General features: G+C 43.1%; 1 protein-coding gene and 1 non-coding gene across 2 annotated transcripts in view; both read left to right on the top strand.

The window, feature by feature from the left end:
* Positions 1-7,802: 7,802 nt before the first annotated feature.
* Positions 7,803-25,290, top strand: part of LOC111962370 (rho family-interacting cell polarization regulator 1-like) — a 75,949-nt gene continuing 58,461 nt past the window's right edge. Inside the window, 7 exon segments of the mRNA XM_070443033.1 lie at positions 7,803-7,921; positions 13,290-13,413; positions 15,947-16,096; positions 16,239-16,317; positions 16,424-16,447; positions 16,635-16,688; positions 25,050-25,199. Of these exon segments, the coding sequence (XP_070299134.1) occupies positions 7,903-7,921; positions 13,290-13,413; positions 15,947-16,096; positions 16,239-16,317; positions 16,424-16,447; positions 16,635-16,688; positions 25,050-25,199 (600 nt within the window). The 5' untranslated portion in view covers positions 7,803-7,902.
* LOC111962889 (U5 spliceosomal RNA) lies at positions 18,082-18,193 on the top strand. Its single transcript, XR_002877177.1, has one exon. It is a non-coding gene; the product is annotated as a U5 spliceosomal RNA (small nuclear RNA).

Genomic DNA, 25,290 nt, shown 5'->3' with positions numbered 1-25,290 from the left:
GCAAAACATTCATCAGCATTTCTCGGACTACGTTCCTCCATTGRGTMAAAAAAAMCTTTTGATTCCAGTAGRACMATGAGCTGTTGCTATCGATAAGGTKTCYGAGTCATCATTTTCACCTTGAAAAGAAGTAGAGGGACTTTTGTCAACTTTTGTTGCTTGTTGGCACAGTATTTGCAAATGTACACAGCTTTTCCTTCTACTTGARCTGCAGTGTAATGTCTCCACACATCAGATAGTGCCTGTGGCATTTTCCTGTAAAGATTAGRAAAAATCTAGTATTTAAAAAAAATATATACAAATCCATGTACAGATAAATAGTTAAGCAGTTAGATTAAACAGTTCCTTTGTAAGATAGATGTTTAAACATGTATGGAAACAGGTGAATTTACACTCCAGTTASCAGGCTCAAGCAAGCTAAAACCCATCTGATAGCAAAAACTAACTAGCYGAAATTGTTAACAAGTTAGAAATGATTTAAACACACTTTGCTGTAGGCTACTATTTACTAGTTAACAAAAAATAATTTGTTATAAAATATATATTCACCCCACCTGGTATTATAATCAAATTTTACCAGAATGCATGTTAGTCCTTGGCTCAGACAGTTTAGTAGTGTAGGCTCAATAGCATCTCATTAGTGTGCAAGCTCTTGAGAATCAGCTGTGATGGAAGAATGCACTGCACATGTGATGGAAGAATGCACTCTGCATGCAGAGGGTTGCAATTCCATTGAATTGGGGATAGTTTAACCAAAATATGCCACAAGACCTAGAATTGCCTTATGTGTATACCACAAAAAAGGTTCACTGTTATAAGCTAACTTTTTTTGATGAATTTAAGCAAAATTACCAAAATTTACTTCCATTGGAAAATTTCTGGAACTTTCTGGAACTTTCTGGTAAAGTTTTTGACCCTTTGCAACCCTAAGTGGATTTTTCCTTTAACGCAGTCAAGGTCAAGACCTCTAAGTGGGGTCGCCGAATCGGTGCAAATGCTACAGCCAAATTCATAGGAAGAAAGGAAATTCAATATGCCACTCTTTCTATTCTACCTCTCCTAATACCCCTATACATATACACATTMAAATACAAAAACACAGGCATGGGAAGCACAAATAAAACGTCACATCACACAGAAAAAGTTACATCCCTCCACAAATAAGTCCCCAATCATTACTTTAAATTCCCCGAATGGCACCATAACATCAAGATTAAATGTAATTCAATATCCTAATACAAATTCAAAGTTATGGAATTCAAAATACAATTTCTGTTAGCACTGCAATCGCTCCATAACCTCTGCACATTAAATGATTACAATTGCAAAGCGCAGTAACCCTTTGCCACTCAGTAACTTTTAAAAGGGTCAATAAATTAGAGCAGTATTTGTTGGCCCCACTCTCCTGCTCAGTCTGGGTGCAGGCATGGGGGAAACAAGGGTCTGTTGGCAGATCGTTAATCAGTGACTTTAATGGCCTCATTAAGAGAGGAGATCAGTTGAGTGGCTGGATCCTAAATCTCAAAGCGAGAGATGCTGTATCTTCAACAAAATATTAAATATGTTTGTGTATTTAGTTACATACTGTAAATGCATAGGATGACTTGTGTTCAAGTCAAGGTTGGAGAAATGGAATTTGCAACTCCTCAGCCAGCAGCCCTACAATAGCTGGTGTGTATATATAAATGGATGAACCCATCAATGATGTCTCACACCATTCATTTCTATGTGAAGACTCAATGTCGATTTTTAGCAACTAAGATGACATGTCATGGGGGAGATTTTCAAGACCTAACATACACAGTTTGAGCTAGTCCAGGAAGTGACATTGCAGGCTAGCTCAGTGCTGCTCCCTCTCATTGAGGATCTTAAGTTGAAGCCCAAACGGGGTACTGCAGGCTGCTGGTAGCAACTACAGTGTATTCAGAAAGTATTCAGAACCCTTAACTTTTTCCACATTTTGTTATCACATTTACTTAACTACTCAGACCCTTTACTCAGTACTTTGTTGAAGCACCTTTGGCAGCGATTACATCCTTGAGTCTTCTTGGGTATGATGCTTCATACTTGGCACACCTGTATTTGGGGAGTTTCTCCCATTCTCTCTGCAGATCCTCTCAAGCGCTGTCAGGTTGCACAGCTATTTTCAAATCTCTCCAGAGACGTTCAAGTCCGGGCTCTGGCTGGGCCACTCAAGGACATTCAGAGACTTGTCCTGAAGCCACTCCTACGTTGTCTTGGCTGTGTGCGTAGGGTCGTTGTACTGTTGGAAGGTGAACCTTCGCATCAGACTGAGAACCTGCTCCAGAGCGCAGAGGACTTCATCAAGGATCTCTCTGTACTTTCCTCCATTCATCTTTCACTCGATCCTGACTAGTCTCCCAGAACCTGCTGCTGAAAACATTCCCACAGCATGATGCTGCCACCACCATGCTTCACCGTAGGGATGGTGCCAGGTTTCCTGCAGATGTGAAGCTTGGCATTTAGGCCAAAGAGTTCAATCTTTGTTTCATCAGACCATAGAATCTTGATTTGCATTTTGWCAAACTCCAAGCGGGCTGTCATGTGCCTTTTACTGAGGGGCTTCCATCTGGCCACTCTACCATAACGGTCTGATTGGTGGAGTGCTGCAGAGATGGTTCTCTTTCTGGAAGGTTCTCCCATCTCCACAGAGGAACTCTGGAGCTCTTTCAGATGGACCATCATGTTCTTGGTCACCTCCCTGACCAAGGCCCTTCTCCCCCGATTGCACAGGCGGCCAGCTCTAGGAAGAGTCTTAGTTCCAAACTTCTTCAATTTAAGAATGATGGAGGCCACTGTGTTCTTGGGTACCTTCAATGCTGCAGATATTTTTTTGGTACCCTTCCCCAGATCTGTGCCTCGACACAATCCTGTCTCCGCGCTCTACGAACAATTCCTTCCTCATGGCTTGGTTTTTGCTCTGACATGCATTGTCAACTGTGAGACCTTATATATATATATATACAGGTGTGTACCTTTCCAGATTATGGCCAATCAATTGATTTTACCACAGGTGAACTCCCAAGTTGTAGAAACATTTCAAGGATGATTAATGGAAACGGGATGAACCGGAGCTCAATTTCGAGTCGCATAGCAAAGGCTCTGAATACTATAAATAAGGTATTTCAGTTTTTTATTTTGAATACATTTGCAAACATTCCTTAACCTGTTTTTGCTTTGTCATTATAGGGTATTGTGTGTAGATGAGGACTTGATTTATTTAATCTATTTTTAGAATATGGCTGTAACGTAACAAAATGTGGAAAAATGGAAGGGGTCTGAATTCATTTTCAGAATGCACTGAATATAAAATATCCTTAACTTCTGTGTGCGATTAAAAAAAAAAAAAAAATATATATATATATATATATATATATAAATTGGTTCAAGAGCATACATCTAGTGTAATATAAGCAACTGTTGGTACCATGATTGTCTTAGAAAAAACAAATATTTACACAAAGATTGTACACGAAGATTGCCGTTTTCTCATTTACTATAATGGGGACCCTTCTTTGTGAAAACAACAGCCTGCAGTACCCCGGTCGGCCTTGAACTTCATGGCTTCAATGAGAGGGGGAAGTCATTCTCCACTGAGCCCTACAAACTTGCTAGCTTACTGCTGAAGAAAAGCTGGGTTGGGCCTGGTCAGGGTATTGCACTTTCAGTGTTTACCTCAGTTGACTCTGGGTAAGTAGAAAAAGCACTTCATTGCCAAAATCTCGCGCTGTCCCTTTAAGATCAGAGTGACAAGTGGTGCAAATGAGAGCCACGAGTACACAGCCACTGCTTGCTCCTCATCTCTCTACAGTGCAGTGGCGCGCATCGTTTCTATTTCAGATGGTGTCAACATAATTGCATTTTCATGCATTTAGGAGTAGAATATGTGGAATAGATCTGTGTCCTCACACTAGAATGTCCTCTGGGCTGTGCAGGGCAACTCCACATATGAAGTCTTATGCATGTAGATTTTGCTGTGTCTATCAAATTCCTTGCCACCTGCTCAAACAGCACATTTTTAATAGGTAAACCTCATTTTGGACTTAAGAATCAGAGGGGGAGTGGAAAACAAACAAGCCTGCTGTATTTGAGACAAATAAAGGGCTAGTGGCACGTTAAGAATGGAAAGAATGTATTCTCTGCACTGTGGGGTGGTTTTGGGGAATAGAGTGCTTGGTGTTGAGTGAGGCTATGGGGAAGTGGGGGCGGCTCTACCTTGGGTTTTGACGTAATTATTAATTGTAGACCAAATAAATCCAGACGGTTAGGTAAATCCCCTCAGACATGCTCCTAGATCCAGGTGTCAGGCCTGTGTGTGATTACCTTGTGTCAGTGTGTAGCCAGGCACCTTATCTCTGAGTGTGACACAGATTACTTCCATTGTCCTGGGATATTTATGTCCTGTGTGGGATCGCTATCTCTTCCTGCTTTGTGATAGGCAATGATACAGTAGCAGGCGGGGTTACTCCAATCATCTGACATTATGGCTGTCACAAAAGTGTATGCATCTTTAATGTTAAACCTAAACCTAACGTTTGGGTCTTTTGACCAATCAGATAAGATCTTTATACATCAGATCTTTTCACATTGGCTCTTTTTCAGTGCTGGTCAAAAGAAGAATCAGTGAAAAAAAGATTGGGGGCTGCGACAGTCTGCGTTTAGACTAGCAGCCCAATTCTGATATTTTTCACATCGGCTCTGAAAAAGACGTGGATAACAAACCACATTGATTTTAAATCACCTTGACAGTGCTCAGACTGTCCGCAATAGGCTGAGAGAGGCTGGACTGAGGGCTTGTAGACCTGTTGTAAGGCAGGTCCTCACCAGACATCAACGGCAATAACGTCGCCTACGGGCACAAACCCTCCGTCGCTGGACCAGACAGGACTGGCAAAAAGGGCTCTTCACTGACGAGTCGCGGTTTTCGCTCACCAGGGGTGATGGTCGGATTTGCGTTTATCGACGAAGGAATGACCGTTACACCGAGGCCTGTACTCTGGAGCAGGATCGATTTAGAGGTGGGGGGTCCGTCATGGTTGGGGCAGTGTCTCACAGCATCATCGGACTGAGCTTGTTGTCAACTTGTTGTCATTGCAGGCAATCTCAACGCTGTGCGTTACAGGGAAGAAATCGTCCTCCCTCATATGGTACCCTTCCTGCAGGCTCATTCTGACATGACCCTCCAGCATGACAATGCCACCAGCCATACTGCTCCTTCTGTGCGTGATTTCCTGCAAGACAGGAATTGCAGTGTTCTGTCATGGCCAGAGAAGAGCCCGGATCTCAATCCCATTGAGCACGTCTGGGACCTGTTGGATCGGAGGGTGAGGGCTAGGGCCATTCCCCCCAGAAATGTCCGGGAACTTGCAGGTGCCTTGGTGGAAGAGTGTGGTAACATCCCACAGCAAGAACTGGCAAATCTGGTGCAGTCCATGAGGAGGAGATGCACTGCAGTACTTAATGCAGCTGGTGGCCACACCAGATACCGACTGTTACTTTGGATTTTGACCCCCCTTTTGTTCAGCGACACATTATTCCATTTATGTTAGTCACATGTCTGTGGAACTTGTTCAGTTTATGTCTCTTGTTGACTCTTATGTTCATACAAATATTTACACATGTTAAGTTTGCTGAAAATAAACGTGGTTGACAGTGAGAGGACGTTTCTTTTTTTKCTGAGTTTCCATTTGACTGGTTCTGACAGACTACTAATTTCCAAAGAAACTGCCCAGCCAATCACTGTCCTAGTTCAATGTCAGCTAGTTCTCCTGTATGCCCGAGTGTGCAAAATGTAATTCTGCTGATGGTTGGTAATGTCTGGACCTGTTAGAATCCCTCAGTGACTGTTGTGGCATGGTGGGTAAACACATATATATTGTCTTGTTTACTTGGTTCTTTGTGTGGTTGTGGGTGTGTTTAATGAAAACTGGGTTTGTGTGCATAATATTCACTGATTGCACACAATTATTTGTGCACATTTTTCTATTTTGATATTAACACTTTCTCACTGTGTGGGTGATGGAGTGATGCATTTGGATCTGGGGGATAGGGATGCACAATTAATAGAATTCTGATCGAAATCGCAATATTGACATGTGCAATATCCATATCACAAGAGATCCATATCGCATGGAATATTTTGAACAGCCACTCCGCGTATGTAATTTTCTTTTTTTTAAATAGTTGCTCAGTTTTTATCTCCTGTTGCGGCTGCTTCCCACACTAAGTTTGCATGCTGTTCTGTTAGGTCAAATGCAGTCAACAGATTGTTCCAAACAAGAATGATGCTGCCTTCCACCTCATATATATATACAGTATATATATATATATATATATATCTCATTATATTTCTATGCTTCCAACAGTTCAAGTGTTTTGATATACATCTTGAGTTAAATCGCAAATGTATTTGGTAAAAATATCGCAATTCAATTTTTTTGCTGATATCGTGCAGCCCTAATGGCTGTCATTTAAAGTTTCATCTGAGTGAATGCTGAATGTGCAGCAAGAGAAGCTTGGGCTGAAATAATAGCTAAATATGTCATTTAAAGCTTCCCTCTCTCTGAAAATGTGTAGAGCATACAGAGCACTGTGTGTCTCATGTTGAAGACATTAAAACCAGGTCTTTGCCTCCAGGAGAAGGGCAGTGGCCTGGGTTATGGGGGGAAAAGCCCAAATGAGAAATGGTATTTCATAAACCAGTCTGTTTTGTATTTGCAGATACCCATCTATTCTCACTCCACTTTCGTCAAAGACAGTGCTCTGCTGATTTATAGTCATTGTAGTTTTCGGCATGTTGCAACAGTTGACTAATAACTGTTATTCTGATGGCATACTGCTGACAGTGACTGATGTGCCTTTTAGGTTATTGTTACCATTACTTTCATTCCTCAACGTAAAGTGCAGCCATATACCTAATCAGGTTAAGAACCTGAACTAGAGCTGTGTTTCCTTGAGTGTGATCATAAGCTTGCAGTCAGGTTCTCAAGTCCCTTTTGCCTGTCCCGTCTTTCACTAAACAGTTTTCTAGGTGTGCTGTTGAGAATAAGACTTGGTCATCACACAAGTTACTGATCACACAAGGTTTAAGGAGTCTGTCATCTCTGGAATTTTTGTTGGATGATTGAGCCGACAACATGCAGTTCCACTTGATGTTTTTGTCTTGCAGAGTTCTAGTATGCAATCTTGTAAGATGAAGACTAGCTGTGTTTCTGAAGGAGATGTGAGCTTTAATTTCCCATTTGGTGCATCATGCTCTGGGGTGTCTGGGTATTTATTGTAAACCCTTTACAACATCGATAGACAGTCTGGCAGGCCAAGACAAGTAGGGATTTGTCAAGGCTAAATGACTCAAGGCTGATAAGGATCACCTCATTGTGTTCTGTTATCACAGCCTTGAGTTGCGCTTATGAGTCAAGGAAAAATACTAAGGGCTGAGTTAAGTTTCAAGATGAACACTTTTCTTGGTGTCCCTTTTAGTTGTCAATCTTTTACACAAAGCTATTTGGGGTACTATTTATGGTATATAATTGCAGTAGAGAACACAAATGTATAATTACATGTAATTTATGATTTGGAAACAACGTGCTGGTCTTGCTTGAAGAGGGAGAGGCAGGAAGAGTGTGATGTCAGCCAGGGAAGAGTAGAGGAAGCCGGAGGAGGAGAGGGCTGCTGGGAGGGGGACCGCCTTCCCATTTCCTGGCAGCGCCTCTGCTCTGCGCTCCCTTTCTTCTGAGTTTGAGAGAGGGGCCAGAGATTTAACTTCAGATGAGTAGATGTTGTTGGATCGCTGTCCGTGGATCTCTTTACTTGATTAGACCCAAGGAAACCTCTCCTGGTCTGGGTGGTCAACACTGAGAGGAAGCCACAACACTAGCAAAGATGTACAGTGGATATGGAGGTACCCTTTCCCCCTTTTAACCAGCAGGGCTTGTAGACTTGATATAGTTATTTTGTGTTCTAGGGTACGATGGAKTTTTGAAGTGGTGGGATTTTAGTTTTGTCTGTAGTGTTGTTACTCTTGTTTTGGAATGGTGGTGTTGGTAGACTGTAAGTTTGAGGTGATTTTGGTGTAGTTGCTCRCTGCTTGTTTTTAAGTATTTCACACAGTATCAGGCAATGGAGGCATGTTGTAAAATGTTACCTCGCGCTTAACCCATACCAGTTTGTATTTTTTTTTCTGTCTGAACGTGTTTTCCCATTGATTGTGGATGTTTCGTTTTTCTTGCTGTCTCTCTGTTCCCTCCCCATCTCTCYCTGTTTGAGGCTGTATTCCTCTTCTCCAGCTTTGCATAGTCCTGTTTGTCAGACCTGAAGTTTGATCTGCCTGGCACTGCCCTGAAAGCAGGGGGAAGAAAACCCTCTTCCATTCTTGTTCTTCCTGCTAACAACTCTGGCTATACTATCTCAGTCTTAGACAGTCCCCAGTGTCCTGTAGGTTTGTGGTCGAGGGGGGTGACTAGTTTGTGGTAACGCCCAGGTGGTCTCCCATTGGATGTTTAAATTAATGTGGTTTAATTTGTCTGTAGGGAGGAAACAAACGGGTCTTTGAAGGTCGTCGGCCCCACAGATCTGTGTTAGGGGGTGTTGAGGTAGACCAGCGTTTTCGAGGGGCAGTGTGTCAACACCTGTGTTCATGCAGTGCTGTGGCTGTCTGTGACTTACTAACATACCCTAGGGGAGGTCCTTACATATGTGGGTTATGCTTATGGTTTGGTCACACTCTGGTCAGGTCCTGTTGTTGTGGAGATTTGAGGAACAGTATTTCAAACCTGTCCCTCATGGCCAGTGTTGTAAACATACCCATGGACTTTGAGACAGTGGACAGTGACTAGGGGGCTTGACTGAAATCAGAGCACTGCGATGAGTCCGGTAAACAGTATTAGATTTGAATYATATCTGATCTCTTAATAGATAGATAACTGTAGAACAGGAGTGGAGGACTGGTGAGAAGAATCGAGAMGGGGGTGGATGGAGAGGGGCTTTTTTAGGCTCTGGTTGAGAGAAGGGAAGGAAAGGRACACGTATGTGTTTAGGGGCTTTCWMATAGAGAGCGGACACATGACTCCTGGCCGGGGGCCATTAGGATCAGGAACTAACCTGCTGATCATATCCTGGATCTGTCGAGGGAGGGAGCACCAAGCAGCCTCTCATAAACCCAATAATTTCAATATAAACATCAACGACTCATTTAGGTTCCTCATTAGCTTTTGATTTCCTTTTTTTTCTTATACAAGCTCACCAAAATGTTGATGGTTAGAGAGCTGATGCTTAGCCCTACTGCTTGGAAATTTGATCATTCTTTATTTAAGCAATAAGACCCGTGGGGGTGTGGTATATGGCTAATAGACTGCGGCTAAGGGCTGTTCTAATGTACGACGCAACGTGGAGTGCTAGGATACACCCTTTAGCCGTGGTATATTGGTCATGTATCACAAACCTCCGAGGTGCCTTTTTGCTATTACTAACTGGTTACCAATGTAATTGGAGCAGTAAAAATAACTGTTTTGTCATACCCATGGTATACGGTCTGATATACCACAGCTTTCAGYCAATCAGCATTCAGGGCTCGAACCATCCAGTCAGTGTGTTTTAGAGTTCCAGTTTATTTCCCATAATCCATAGCTTTAATGGTTATATAAGGTCAGTAAAGGATGTTTATACTGCACGTGGGGTTACTGGGTGACCCAGAAATGTCTACTTGCTGTATTTTGTGGTGCTAAGTGCCCCTCTACTCTTGTACTTGTGTGTGTTTTTTTTAAGCTTGTTGCACCATTTTGTCTGTCCCCAGTGTTGTTTTTGGAGCCGGCTAGCCCTTCCCCTGTCCCTCAGCTCAGTGTTGTATTAGGGAACTGGTATGCCCTACCACCCCGTCACCCTACCCCCACTGCTGATCATTCCTGGGACCCTGGCACAGTCCTGTGACCCTCTGTTCTGAGTGGTCTACTGTGCCTGTGTTTTTCAGGGCCTGTGTGCCCCAGGGGACAGTAGACCCTGCTTATCTCTGCTGTGTTTGGAATGTCAGAGGGAGACCGGCTGGTTGATAAGGGGTGAAGCCTGTATCTGAGGCCAGCTCCGTCCCCATTGGCTGTCCCTTGGCCATGTCAATAGTGCTTTTGTTACTCCAGCTACACCTCTCTGTGGCTGATTACAAAACGGTGTGTTTTCTCTCACACTCATTCACAGACTCAACACAAGACAGAGACCACATAAACAACTCCCTTGTTTATAAACACCCAAGAGACTCCTTTGACCTGCAGGTGTGATATACACATTAAGATGAGAAGGGTGATGCTTTGATGTGCATCATGATGCTGAGGGTGGATCAGAGTGGGTATGATGGAGCGGGTGGCCCCTGTGTGCTTTTTTACCCCTTCTAGAACTGTTCAGGAACGGGGCCAGCCAGGCAGCAGAACAATGGGTGTAACCATGTCTATGGGCTTCACACCCTGTCCAGCAACACCACACTCATCAGGGAAACCGATGGAAGCCTGTAGTTATGTGGCGTACGACTCTCTYGTGGTTTTGTGTTTGTTCCGCTCAATAGATTTCCCCATCGTGTGATCTCACGGTTTATTCCCAGGCTGACCTATCCTCTTCTGGGACRGGTAGGAACCAAGCAGGACAGGCTGGCTGTATTGTTGGGATGGTTGACTTGGTGCACTGCGTGTGGGTGGGGGTGCMGCAGGGTATTCATCCAAGGCTGAGTGAAGAAAGGATAATGTGCTGCTTACCTGTGTGCTGTTTACTACGTGATGCCCATGATGAGAAGGATCCTCTTGAAGATGTGTGTGTACAGTAAGTGCCGTGTACTACCAGCTGTAAAGGCGTATACTTAAATATGTTTTGGCACAGTATATGATTTGTGTGTAAAGAAATACTAGTGGTTCCTCAAATGTACTGTATATGGCACAGAAACTATCATATGCCAAATATAAATGACCAGTTTATAGTGAAGAGGTGCAACTATTTATTAGTCTGTCCATCCCTCACGCTCCATGATCCCTTTTTTGCATTTTATTTAGCTTGTTTTGCCTCCTTCGGGTCTCTGTCCGTATCGAAGGAAAAGAAAATGGGTTCAGTCAATAGTCCAGGCAGAGAGCTGTATCTCAGTCTCTGGCCTGTTCTAGATTTTTATTTTCCTCAACTATCTGCCTTTTTAGAGTTTCCGACTTCAGACTTCCTGTAGAATGGCACCATTTCCTCTGCCTTGGGTTTGGCAGCTGGGTGTCTCTGGGTTTGTGAGTCTGAGCTGTTTGCCGTAGCACAGTTGACTGATTTGATTATAAAAGGCCTCTAATTGACTTATCAGGGAAATCATCTTACCAGGGATCAGTATGTGATTAAATATACATTTTTCACCAGGCAGACTTTAGCTTTTAACTTTACCTTCACAGGCACTTAACCCTACATCTTCCATGTGAAAATCACTGAATTGAGTGAAATATTAATTTTACATATGAGATTTACTGTAGTTCTGTTTCGAGCTGTAGGGCCTCTCCCTCGTCTCCCTATAGGTTTCACACTCACAGCCCCTTCTCCTTGGCTGGGTTTTGCTGAGTGAGATGGACGTAGATGAAATGCTACTGTAGGGAATGAGTGTTGGGCTATGGGGACTCAATTGGATGTAGTGAATTGTATTGAGCGTAGATGGCCAGCTCAGTTCTGTGTTTTATGACGTGAGGTATTTGTAGCTGTGACTGCTGTTTCCTGACTACCACTCTTGCAAGTTCAAAATAAACCTTGGCTTCCTTCCTAAGGGCCTGAATGCATCTCTGTATCTAAGGAACTCATATCACTGCTGSTGACCAAACAAGACAACACTGATCAAACTAACAGGGCTTGACAAAAMCACAATGCTCAGTAGAACTGTGGCTACCATTGACAATAACAATAACACTTCCTCCTGGGGAGAACAGTTCAAATGTATATTTGATTTGTGTGTAATAGGACTGAGCCTGTGTCTCTGTGTATTGAAGCTAAAGCCTTTGCGCTTGAGGTTGCCTCACCTGAGGCTTCCTAACGTCACAGGGCCTGTGTCTCTCTGTGTGGGGCTGTTGTCCTGACGATTGGTGTGTGTTTAATCTAGTCTCAATCACTCCCTCTTCTTCTCCTATCAAAAAGGTCCTTGTTTGGGGCCTGTGTGATGATGTCACTAATGCTGCGACAAAATCCCCAGTGTCAGGGCCTGGTACGCCAATGCTCATTTACTCACAGTGAACTCCGAGACACACAGTTTACCTAGACGGGGAAATCTTCTCTCTATTCCTCTTTCTCTCTCTCATCCCTGCACTACTATCTTCCTTGATACAAGTGCAACATGGTTGTAACTTTGTGCTGTGGCCAAGCACCTCTAGAGGAAGAGCGTGGGTGGTAGAGAACAGAGATAGTGGGCAGGCAGCAGTAATGTGTTTGCAGTCTGCACTGTCTCGGTTATTGCTTGATCTTCACTGGTCTTTTGTTTCCAGTGTGGAAATGGTGACACACAGTACCCTCGCTGCTTGACCTTGCACCACAGGAAGAGGGAGGGAATATGGAGGCATACAGAGGGTGCAGGAGTAGATGGAGGGGTGTGGGAGGGCAGGCCTACAATACAGAAACGGTCCGACTGCCTTTTGACATTTAACATTTTGAGTTGCTGAATGCATTATGGCAGATGCATTATGACAAATTATGGCTTGTTGAAAGTTGGATAACCAAATGAATGTTGACATGTCAGAACATTTGAATCTGTAGATTTGCTACAGACTAAAACTAACTGATCTGTCAGATAATTAGACAACTTGCTGGTACTTTTAAACCAAAAACAACAAACTATCTGCATATCACTGTTCATGCAAAAGAGATACAGATAAAAATYTCTCCAAGGCACGAGATTTAATGTTTTCTTACATAATCTCTCCAAGAGCTCTCGGCTGGATTTACAGTATAATAAGATGCTTTGATGTGAAGAACTGGTATTTGTCCCAAGAGTGTGGAGCCCCTGCAGCTTATTAGGGAACACAGTTTGAAAAATGTCAATTTTGATTCATAAGGACAAAGGGCATAGACCTATCAAGATTTCAAGAAATGTGTATTTGAGAAAAAAATCATGGCATAATTGTGTTCCTGTGAAAGAACAATTCCAATGGAAGCCGGGTTCAAYTGTAAAAAAAATTCTGCTCTGCTCATTTTGATGTTTTCCTGCAGTGCCTGAGGACAAATTCCAAACTGGCCCCATTTTGTCTGTCACTGTGTAACYTCTAAAGCCTTCCCTCTTGTCTCTGCAGGGAGTCCCTCCAGAGCTGTGTCCTCCATGTCCCTCTCCATGCGCCCGTCGCGCCGAGTCCTTTCCAGATCCATCACTAGGAGCCAGTCCTTTGCTGGGGTCAACTCCTACGATAAGCCCTACAGGTGAGAACACTCCCTCTGAGGTCTRGTGTACATTACTGTTAAAAAAGCATTCGGAAAGTATTCAGACCCCTTGAATATTTCCACATTTTGTTACGTTACAGCATTATTCTAAAATTGTTTAAATTGTTTTTTCCTCATCAATCTACACACACTACCCCATAATGACGAAGGAAAAAACTTAAATATTATATTTACATAAGTATTCAGACCCTTTACTTTGAAGCACCTTTGGCAGTGATTACAGTCTTGAGTCTTCTTGGGTATGACACTACAAGCTGGGCACACCTGTATTTGTGGAGTTTCTCCCATTCTTCTCTACAGATCCTCTCAAGCTCTGTCAGGTTGGACGGGGAGTGTCGCTGCACAGCTATTTTCTTTCAGGTCTCTCCAAAGATGTTAGTTCGCGTTCAAGTCCGGGCTCTGGCTGGGCCACTCAAGGACATTTAGACACTTCTCCCGAAGCCACCCCTGCGTTGTCTTGGCTGTGTGCTTAGGGTCGTTGGACGGTGAACCTTCGCCCCAGTCTGAGGTCCAGAGCGTTCTGGAGCAGGTTTTCATCAAGGATGTCTCTATACTTTTCTCCGTTCATCTTTCCCTCGATCATGACTAGTCTCCCAGTCCCTGCCGCTGAAAAAACATCCCCACAACATGATGCTGCCAGGTTTCCTGCAGACGTGCCACTTGGCATTCAGGCCAAATAGTTCAATCTTGGTTTCATCAGTCCAGAGAATCTTGTTTCTCATGGTCTGAGAGTCCTTAAGGTGCCTTTAAGCAGGCTATCGTGTGCCTTTTACAGAGGAGTGGCTTCTGTCTGGCACTCTACCATAAAGGCCTGATTGGGGGTGTGCTTCAAAGATGGTTGTCCTTCTGAAAGGTTCTCCCATCTCCACAGAGGAACTCTGGAGCTCTGTCAGAGTGAGCATCAGGTTTTTGGTCACCTCCCTGACCAAGGACCTTCTCCCGCGATTGCTCAGTTTGGCCGGGCGGCCAGCTCTAGGAAGAGTCTTGGTGGTTCCAAACTTCTTCCATTTAAGAATGATAGAGGCCACTGTGTTCTTGTGGACCTTAAATGCTGCAGACATTTTTTGGTACCCTTCCCCTCGATACAATCCTGTCTCAGAGCTTTACAGACAATTCCTTCGAGCTCATGGCTTGGTTTTTGTTCTGACATACACTGTCAACTGTGGGACCTTTTTATATAGACAGGTGTGTGTCTTTCCAAATCATGTCCAATCAATTCAATTTACAACAGGTGGACTCCAAGTTGTAGAAACATCTCAAGGATGATCAATGGAAACAGGATGCACCTGAGCTCAATTTTGAGTCTCAAAGCAAAGGGTCTGAATACTTATGTAAATAAGGGATTTCTGTATTTTCATTTGTAATACATTTGCACACACAACCCCCCCCCCCCTGTCATTATGGGGTATTGAGGAAAAACATTTATTAAATCCATTTTAGAATAAGTCTAATGTAACAAAATGTGGAAAAATGGAAGGGGTCTGAATACTTTCCGAATTCTGTGTATGTGTGTGTTTATATATATATATGGAGTATACAAAACATTGAGAGCATTTGCTCTTTCCATGACAAATCACATTTTATTGGTCACATGCACATATTTAGCAGATGTTATTGTGGGTGTAGCAAAATCATAGCTCCAACAGTGCAGTAGTATCGAACAAGCAAAGCTTTGGTCTATCCAAAGGGATTTTCTTTGTCCCTGTCAGGTAGAATGGAGGAAAATCAAGGGCACTAGTTATTTATGAATGAAGGTCCATCTACTAGAAACCAGGTCAGAATATGAAAGGAGGAACAGAGAGGAGAATGGAGTGTGTATGCCTGAGTAACATGCTCATGAGTTTGTGTTAGAGACCGAGAGCCTCAGGAGATGGAGGAAGAGGAAATTTAGCCGTCTCTAGTAGTTCGAATTTAGCTGATAAAGAGATAGAGATATGAATGATGCTGTCGACAGTTGTAAGGAATGCATTAACATGAAGCAGTAGTTATGATTCACTTCATGGTTATTAGTTTTATGTCTGGATGAGGTAGTGAAAGGTGTGTTGAGTCTTATAAGATAATATCTTGCTTGAGTTTTTTCAAAGCTGAAGAGATTATGAGCAGGCTAGACAGACTAATGCATTTCTCTTCCGTAGCCCATTGACTGGCCTGTCATCTGTGAAAGAGGAGTCTTGACTCACATTGATTACCTGTTGGATTTTATAAAGTGTAACTTATTATTTTAACTCAGAATGTTATCATTACTCCTGACTGTGCAAATCTTTGCTTAACACAAGTTGCAATAAAATATGCTTTGGAAGGGTGTGTTGGAGATGGGATACTCCATCAGTGTCCTTGCTAGTGAGGAGACATCAACATGTCTTTGGCCTGTTCTGTATGAATGAGACTTATCTCCATATCATGTTTAAATCATTTAAATAACATTGATTCCATCAATTCACCAACAGTCAGTTATTGCAGTGCTACATTTTCAGTCTTGCCATTAGTAAAAAGTATTGTGTTTATGTTTTAGAAACCTATCAGTGTTCAGCACCCTGGGGGTCACCAGGAAGCCCTCCAGAGTCAGCAGGATGTTCACCCTCTCTGCTAAATCACCACCGCCCAAGGTGCCCCAGCCTGAGAGGCTAGACGAAGTCTATGAGGCTCTGAAGAGAGGCCTGCAGTGAGCGCGTGCACACACACACACACACACACACACACACACACACACACACAGAGAGACAGAAAGCACTTTTTCACAATACGTTACTGTCATGCATGCCTGCTCAGACATACAGGAAATTGACATGCCATGTACGTCTCAGGTCTTACCTGCAGGTGCACCAGATGGAGCTGGACAGCCTGAACCAACAGATGAGGGAGTCCAAGAGGAACTCTCGCCTGGTAGGTACCACCAGGGCTTGAATCTGCCTTAAAATGGTGTACGCTCACTTGATCTTGTAATGGGTTTTACTGGACAGTATAATAATGTGATCTTGTTCCTCTTCAGGGGTTTCTCTATGAGCTGGATAAGGTGAGTTTGACCCTGTCTTTTTATTATTCACCCACTCCATTGCACAGTAGCACACAGTAATCATATGAGCTTTCACCAAAACAATCAGACAGCAATCCATTGGTCCCAAATTACATTCTATCCATTATTTTACTTTGAGAATGAAGGTTAGCATCATTTTGAGTCCTTCTTGTGTTTCTTCCAACAGCAAGTAAAAGTGAATGAGAGGTTCATGCGACGGCTTGAGTTCCATCTAAGCAAGGTGAGTCGTGTGTGTGTGTGAGAGAAAGAAAATGGGGAAACAATATTGTGATTTGTTAAATAAACTGTGTGCTTGTAGAAGTTATTTATCTTGGGTGTGTCAGATAGGAATAGATGTGAAAAGGTGTGTTAAAGTTATGTAAGCTACATACTGTATGTATGTGAAATTAAACAAGTAATGTTAGGTTTTCATTTGATTACAACTGACCACTCAGAGTATGTCTGTAGCCACCCACACACTACAGCAGGCCTAGCAGACAGACAGGGCCTCTAACAGTGATTATGTGGGTGAGTACCTGACAGGTCGCAGTCCAGGKCTAAGGTCCAGCAGCTCTTGRCTTAGTCACTGKACTTATGAGTGAGTGCTGCTTTCTAGTTTTCAAAACCAGCCCTGTGTTTGCGTTGGTGCAACTGAGCCTCATCACACATGCACACACAGTATGGCTGGGTGTGGTTAACTGGCAGGGGGTGGCCTCAGGCTAATCTCACATTCCTGGTTTGTTTTCTGAGCGTTTTAACCCTCCTGAGAGAGCAGGACACTGGCAAGGCTGCTAACCCGACACAGCTGCAGCAGCACAGGAACACCTCCGTCTTCTTCCTCCTCCTTATTTTCCTCCTCCTACCTGTTTGATGTTTGACGTTTGACTMGTTTTTGTTTTACAAGCGGGGTTTGCCTTTGGGAGCCTCTGACCTCCTAGCAGTCAAATGTCAYAGCCCATCACCTGGATAAGGAGAGCAGAGTTTTTATTTATTTGAAAGTAAACTTGTTGACCTGCCCTTCCTCTTCCTGGCGACTGAGTTATGCTGATTGCCCCTCCAGAAGGAAACGCCATTGATTAGTTTTTATTCTGAAGGTTCCTTGAGCTGTCTGTCRCCGTTATAATCATTGGTCAGTACAGAGAATTTAGTAAAACCACAAGTCCAATTCCCTTTCTCCATCYATGGTTAATTTAGGAAAGGGGCAATTTTAGCTAGCTAGCTAGCCACCGGAGGACAACACACTGAGATGCAACAATTCAAGTTGATTCTGTCATTGACGTATGCTCTCAATGCGATTTGATAGGAGTGACTCAACTGGCTTCCCTTGACACTTCTTTGGTGCGCCAGGATTTGGTTTCTTCCCCCACTGCACCCAGTCAGATACGCAGGGGAGCACTTCTGCTTTAATCATCACATCAATGGAGAAGCAWTTAGGGAATGGGAAACCAACCCTGCTGGGTGTCTGCAGTCATATCTTGTTAAATATGGGAATTTTCCGATAGTCGTTTCACCTACAGTGCATTCGTAAAGTATTCAGGCCCTTTGACTTTTTCCACGTTTTGTAACGTTACAGCTTTATTCTAAAATGTATTAAATTATTTTTTCCKCATCAATCTACACACAATACCCCATAATGACTCTGGTTTCTCTTCATTACGCACAAGCCTTTCGCCTTTTACTAAAGACGTCCAGGGAGAGGAACACTGATTAGTTCAACGTATTTTTGGTAAGGCGGCAGGTAGCCTAGCGGTTAGAGGCAAGTCAGTAAACGAAGGGTTGCCCGTTTGAATCCCAGGTCCGACCGGAAAAATTGGGCAGGAAGTGAGCTGGCGACTGGATGGTTGCTGGTATCGTATCCTAGATGCCATTGTGCCCTTAAGCAAGGCGCTTAACCCCCCACACCAACAGCTCCCGGGCGCCCAGTGTGGCAGCCTCCTGCACCTGTCCAAAACCTTTATGTATGTGTCTTTAAGAGGGGTTGGGTGAAAGGTCTACTTTTGGCATGAAAAACAGTCCACCTCCGCCTCTTTCAAAATGTTCTAATAGAAATGGGGTGTGCCTTTTGGTGCTTCATTGTGTCATTCTGGGCATGCGCGCTGTGAGTAACGTAGCTAGTTTCTTAGCTAAGCTAGCCACTGTAACTAGCCAGTAACTCCTCCAGTACTTGATGATGCCATTTCACAGGATTTGTTTTTGGACGAAAGCTGTAGAGATAGGTAAAAAATGGCATTTCAGTAGCCAAATATCTTATTCATCAAATGTTTGGTTTTTACGCATTAAATTACCTAATATGATGGTGTATTGATCGGTTACAGTTTAACGCTGTTATTTTTGTGTTTTTGYCCAAATTTCGGTTGGACCCTGTGTGCAATTGACCAAAAGTTATCTTAATCTACATTTCTGCTTAACCTCTATCAGTGGCGTCAGTTCTGCTCAATCTAGGGTATGGCAAAGTGGGGAGGGGTTTGGAAGTTGGAACTCATTTACTGCATTTCTACACAATTTTGTAACTCTAAAATGCTATTTGACAAATGTCTCCAGACATTTTGATGCCAAAGAGCTCCATTTTTGTCTCATCTGACCACAACACTTTCAMCCAGTTGTCCTCTGAATCATTCAGATGTTCATTGGCAAACTTCAGACGGGCATGTATATGTGCTTTCTTGAGCAGGGGGACCTTGCGGGCGCTGCAGGATTTCAGTCATTCACGGCGTAGTGTGTTACCAATTGTTTTCTTGRTGACTATGGTCCCAGCTGCCTTGAGATCATTGACAAGAGCCTCCCGTGTAGTTCTGGGCTGATTCCTCACCATTCTCATAATCATTGCAACTCCACGAGGTGAGATCTTGCATGGAGCCCCAGGCYGAGGGAGATTGACAGKTCTTTTGTGTTTATTCCATTTGCGAATAATCGCACCAACTGTTGTCACCTTCTCACCAAGCTGCTTGGCGATGGTCTTGTAGCCCATTCCAGCCTTGTGTAGGTCTACAATCTTGTCCCTGACATCCTTGGAGAGCTCTTTGGTCTTAGCCATGGTGGAGAGTTTGGAATCGGATTGATTGATTGCTTCTGTGGACAGATGTCTTTTATACAGGTAACAAACTGAGATTAGGAGCACTCTCATTAAGAGTGTGCTCCTAATCTCAGCTTGTTACCTGTATAAAAGACACCTGGGAGCCAGAAATCTCTCCTTATTTCCCTCATTAAAATGCAAATCAATTTATAACATTTTTGACATGTGTTTTTCTGGATTTTTTTGTTGTTATTCTGTCTCTCACTGTTCAAATAAACCTACCATTAAAATTATAGACTGATCATTTCTTTGTCAGTGGGAAAATGTACAAAATCAGCAGGGGATCAAATACTTTTTTCCCTCACTGTATATACACTGCTCAAAAAAATAAAGGGACACTAAAATAACACATCCTAGATCTGAATGAATGAAATATTCTTATTAATACTTTTTTCTTTACATAGTTGAATGTGCTGACAACAAAATCACAAAAAAATTATCAATGGAAATCAAATTTATCAACCCATGGAGGTCTGGATTTGGAGTCACACTCAAAATTAAAGTGGAAAACCACACTACAGGCTGATCCAACTTTGATGTAATGTCCTTAAAACAAGTCAAAATGAGGCTCAGTAGTGTGTGTGGCTCCACGTGCTTGTATGACTCCCTACAACGCCTGGGCATGCTCCTGATGAGGTGGCGGATGGTCTCCTGAGGATCTCCCAGACCTGGACTAAAGCATCCGCCAACTCCTGGACAGTCTGTGGTGCAACGTGGCGTTGGTGGATGGAGCGAGACATGATGTCCCAGATGTGCTCAATTGGATTCAGGTCTGGGAACGGGCGGGCCAGTCCATAGCATCAATGCCTTGCTCTTGCAGGAACTGCTGACAACACTCCAGCCACATGAGGTCTAGCATTGTCTTGCATTAGGAGGAACCCAGGGCCAACCGCACCAGCATATGGTCTCACAAGGGGTCTGAGGATTCTCATCTCGGTAACTAATGGCAGTCAGGCTACCTCTGGCGAGCACATGGAGGGCTGTGCGGCCCCCAAAGAAATGCCACCCCACACCATGACTGACCCACCGCCAAACCGGTCATGCTGGAGGATGTTGCAGGCAGCAGAACGTTCTCCACGGCGTCTCCAGACTCTGTCGCGTCTGTCACATGTGCTCAGTGTGAACCTGCTTTCATCTGTGAAGTGCACAGGGCGCCAGTGGCGAATTTGCCAATCTTGGTGTTCTCTGGCAAATGCCAAACGTCCTGCACGGTGTTGGGCTGTAAGCACAACCCCACCTGTGGACGTCGGCCTCATCATACCACCCTCATGGAGTCTGTTTCTGACCGTTTGAGCAGACACATGCACATTTGTGGGCCTGCTGGAGGTCATTTTGCAGGGCTCTGGCAGTGCTCCTCCTGCTCCTCCTTGCACAAAGGCGGAGGTAGCGGTCCTGCTGCTGGGTTGTTGCCCTCCTACGGCCTCCTCCACGTCTCCTGATGTACTGGCCTGTCTCCTGGTAGCGCCTCCATGCTCTGGACACTACGCTGACAGACACAGCAAACCTTCTTGCCACAGCTCGCATTGATGTGCCATCCTGGATGAGCTGCACTACCTGAGCCACTTGTGTGGTTGTAGACTCCGTCTCATGCTACCACTAGAGTGAAAGCACCGCCAGCATTCAAAAGTGACCAAAACATCAGCCAGGAAGCATAGGAACTGAGAAGTGGTCTGTGGTCACACCTGCAGAATCCACTCCTTTATTGGGGGTGCTTGCTAATTGCCTATAATTTCCACCTTTTGTCTATTCCATTTGCACAACAGCATGTGAAATTTATTGTCAATCAGTGTTGCTTCCTAAGTGGACAGTTTGATTTCACAGAAGTGTGATTGACTTGGAGTTACATTATGTTGTTTAAGTGTTCCCTTAATTTTTTTGAGCAGTATGTATGTATGTATGTATGTATGTATGTATGTATGTATGTATGTATGTATGTATGTATGTATGTACAGTCGTTAAGTCTGGCTTTTTGGTGTGACCTTTTATTTGTTGGCATTATGGATTTCATAAGCTAATAAAGTATTACTGCCTTTCCTGGTACATTAAGCTTAAGGGTGAACTTATTTCAGGATTTATTTAAAATTTGTAGCAGAGCTAAAAAAAGATGCGACTGATCAGCTCTGTTCCATACCGGAAGCCCCCGCGAGCAAGCATTTTAGCTAGGTAGCCTAGGACAACAAAAACTAAAAGCTTGTATGACTGAGTCATAGACCATTTAGGCGACATAAGAGGATGGCATTGGCGTTTCTCTACAAGTAGGGTGAGTCATGTTTTTTCTACTTGCACGCACACAAATCAGTACCATGGACAGCCACATATTTAGCTTACTTTGATTGGATTAAGTTGGTTTTGCTATTCTTTTTGTTGTCACTGTATTAGACTAAGCATAGGTGATTACATGATGTTTAAATGGTGCTTGAATAGTGGAGGCAGCGGTGCCTGTTTTCTTTGCGACTTGTAACTCGCTGTGGTTCTAAATCAATAGTTGTTTAGTAGTCTAAAAATGTTGGAAACATTCATTTGCTTGACCATGCTGTAAGTCATGTTTGTTACATGCAATATGTTTTGTGGACTTCACCGGAGAGATGTTGCTCTCCGGTTTTGTGGAGAAACCGGCATGGTTGAATTTATTCTGCACTATCTTCTTATTGTCTTGGCCTTAGGCCTATATCACGGTCTCAAGGCATACAGTATGTGACCGACCGCCTCGATTCGGTCTTATGTAGCAAAGTTTCAAATGGTGTTTTTTTACATTGGATAAAAGTAGACTCGGCTAGAAAATGGTATATCATACACTGCAGTTGAGGAACAATGGGGAAAGTAATTCTGCTTTGAAAGTTGATCAACTTGTAACCCCACTTTTGAGAAAATGGCACTTTAATGTTTTGGTACACCTACTGGAGAGCTCTTTGTCTACACCCATTCAGTATCGTTCACACCCTCTTAAGCCTTAGCCCCACCCATCTCTTTAAGGATTCACATGTGAGGCCATGTAGTAGACACACACTATATCAAATAAAATCTAGGTTTATTTGTCACATGCACAGGATACAGAAGGTGTAAACGGTACAGTGAAGTGGTTACTTGCATAGTAGCAATATCAAAAACATAGTGTCCAGATTAAATATTTTATCATTATTAGATTATGCTTACCCGACACACGTGTCTAAATGCGACTCATTTCAGGAAACTAGGATTATGTCGCATGTCACTACTTTACAGGAGCGGCATTTGAACGTAAACATTTATTTTATTTTATCAAAATGCGATTTTTGGCAGAAATGCCTTCTGGAACATATGAACTTTCATGTGCCTTAATAATAAACTTAGTTGGTTTAGCCACAGAAAAAGACAGGAACCTTTCAGCTAGCCATGATTGGCTGAGATAATGGATTGGCTGGACATGCTGGCAGACCAATCCAAAACTTATCTCCCATGTACAGTAGCATGCATCTATCTATAATGTGATCTGTTCAGTATGTATTGACAGTCCTTTCTAACGTGCCGTTTTTGAAAAATATAACGTTAGCCATCGAGAACTACAAAAGTTTTGCTACTTTTAGCAAGTGCTATCAACCGATCAGGTTGAAAAAGTGATGGGCTGCGCACGCATAGGCGCACACACACACATGCGTACCCACACACACACTCTACACACACTTATGTTTGGTGGTATTATACATGTTTTATTGTAGATATGTAGTGAGGTAATAATGTTATATGTACTGTTATTTATTTGATTTGATTTTTTGCCTTAATTTGTTTGGTCCCTACGAAGAAAGGCAGCTAATGATGAAGTGGAGAATTTGTTGAATTCAATTTGAATTTCAACAATCTTCAAGTTATATAATTGGAATTAGATTATTTGGAACTTTGTAATTGAAATTGAAATTGCAAAACATGTATTCTTTGGAATTTAATTAAATTGGAATTCCCAGTTAATGCACATAGTATCAAATGATTGTTTTAAATTTTTATTTCAATTTCTCCAGTATAGCTTTCTGAACAGTGACATGATCAGCTTGATGGAATTAAATTGGAATTTGTGGAATTATTGGGGATAATATTTAATTATTGGAATTTACCTAACATTGGAATTGAATTATCTCTGAATTCCAAGACTGACCTAGAATTTGAAATGAATAAAATGTACAAGGAGAGAGAGAATTGAATTTGTGAATTAAACCCAACCCTGGTAGTCTCAGGTGGCTTTGTTTTTGGCTGCAGTGAGTGAAGTTTAAAGAAGGCACACACTGTTACTCACTCTCGAAAATGTTATGGTTTTACAGGCAGGTAGAGTGCTTCATTGTAAACACACATTGAGAGGGAAGGAAGTKTTATGTTAATGAGAGGATAGTCTTCAAACCAACATGTTGAGACCGTGTTCAGAGAGGGTCATCAGGAATGCAGGTATAGAGTACTGTTGTGTTGTTAAGTGGACCACGTCAGGTGCACTATAGGCCTCTGTGATCATCACCAAATGGAGGGAATGTGACAGAAGAATGTAGAAGATGGCGATGCACCCTCTCACTCACTCATAAAACATTTCCCAAGGAGTCTACTCTAGTGAATGGAGCTCTCATGGTGTTTGTTTACTAATTCATTCAGGCTGGCRGGTTAGCAGCAGCTCAGTGGATCCACACAGTCAGAGTGGGCCTGACATGCTGGGTCACTCACTGTGGTGAATCAGGGTGTCTGAAAGTGGGGAGACAGTGGGCATCTTTTAGTGAATGAGGCACCGAGCTGAAAGCGATGTGCACTGATTCAGAAAACCAGGACAAAGTCAAAACACACAATACCACACTTCTCCTGTGACCTGGAAATAATGTGTGATGTTTTTGACAAGGTGAATGCAAGTTTAATCTGTGAGAGTCTGCTACAATGTTATTTGATGGGACATGCAGACAGTGCTTGTTTTTATATGTRTCGGTGGTTGTACTGTATCTTTCTGAGATTGCCAGCATTTGTCACAGTGAATGAGTATGAATGTGTGTATTCTAAGTGCTTTAACTGTTTCCTGTCTCCCGTAACAGCTTACAGTTCAACAGCTGCCTCCCCATATCTGCTGGCGGATCAATAAAATGTTGTTATATATACAGTACATATGAGATGTGTGAGGAAGTCGTAGAGCAAAAGGTGGCCAACAGGATGCATAGTTCCTAACTTATGTTTATATATGTGTTTGTGAGGCCAGTGGAATGTCCCCATCTGGACTTCGACTGCATTGCAGTTGCGTCTTCATTTTACAGACACACTTTTTTCAGAGGTCGTGAAAGTGTCAAGAACCAAGGGAAGGATTATGGTGCAATTACAGGCTTTAGGGTTCCATGATGATGGAAATAGACCATAGAACTAAATGGATTACTATTATTGAAAATTATTTATGAAGAGGGTGTAGGGTGTATTCTTGAATGGTTGGTGAATAAAATAAACAACAAAACTATAATATACAGGGGATATACAGTAATTGTTTAATCACTAAGGGACAAATTAAATTAACCACCCATAACTGTGTTTTGTCCTCCTCAGGTTGACGAGCTGTATGAGGCCTACTGTATGCAGCGCCGGCTGAGGGATGGGGCCAATAARATGGTGAAGGCTTACACAGWCTCCCAGKGCAGCCGCGAGGCCAGAGAGAGCCTCTCGGAGGCCAACAAGGGCTACAAAGAGTACACAGAGGTGAGGGATGTGAGAGGGGACTGTGGTCAATGAGGGAAGGAAGGGAGGGGGAACAGGGTAAGATGGGTAGGGAGCTGTGGATAGTCAGTGT

Source organism: Salvelinus sp. IW2-2015, linkage group LG4q.1:29, assembly GCF_002910315.2.
Source record: "Salvelinus sp. IW2-2015 linkage group LG4q.1:29, ASM291031v2, whole genome shotgun sequence".
NCBI lineage: Eukaryota > Metazoa > Chordata > Actinopteri > Salmoniformes > Salmonidae > Salvelinus > Salvelinus sp. IW2-2015.
This window is presented reverse-complemented; position numbering and strand designations above follow the sequence as displayed.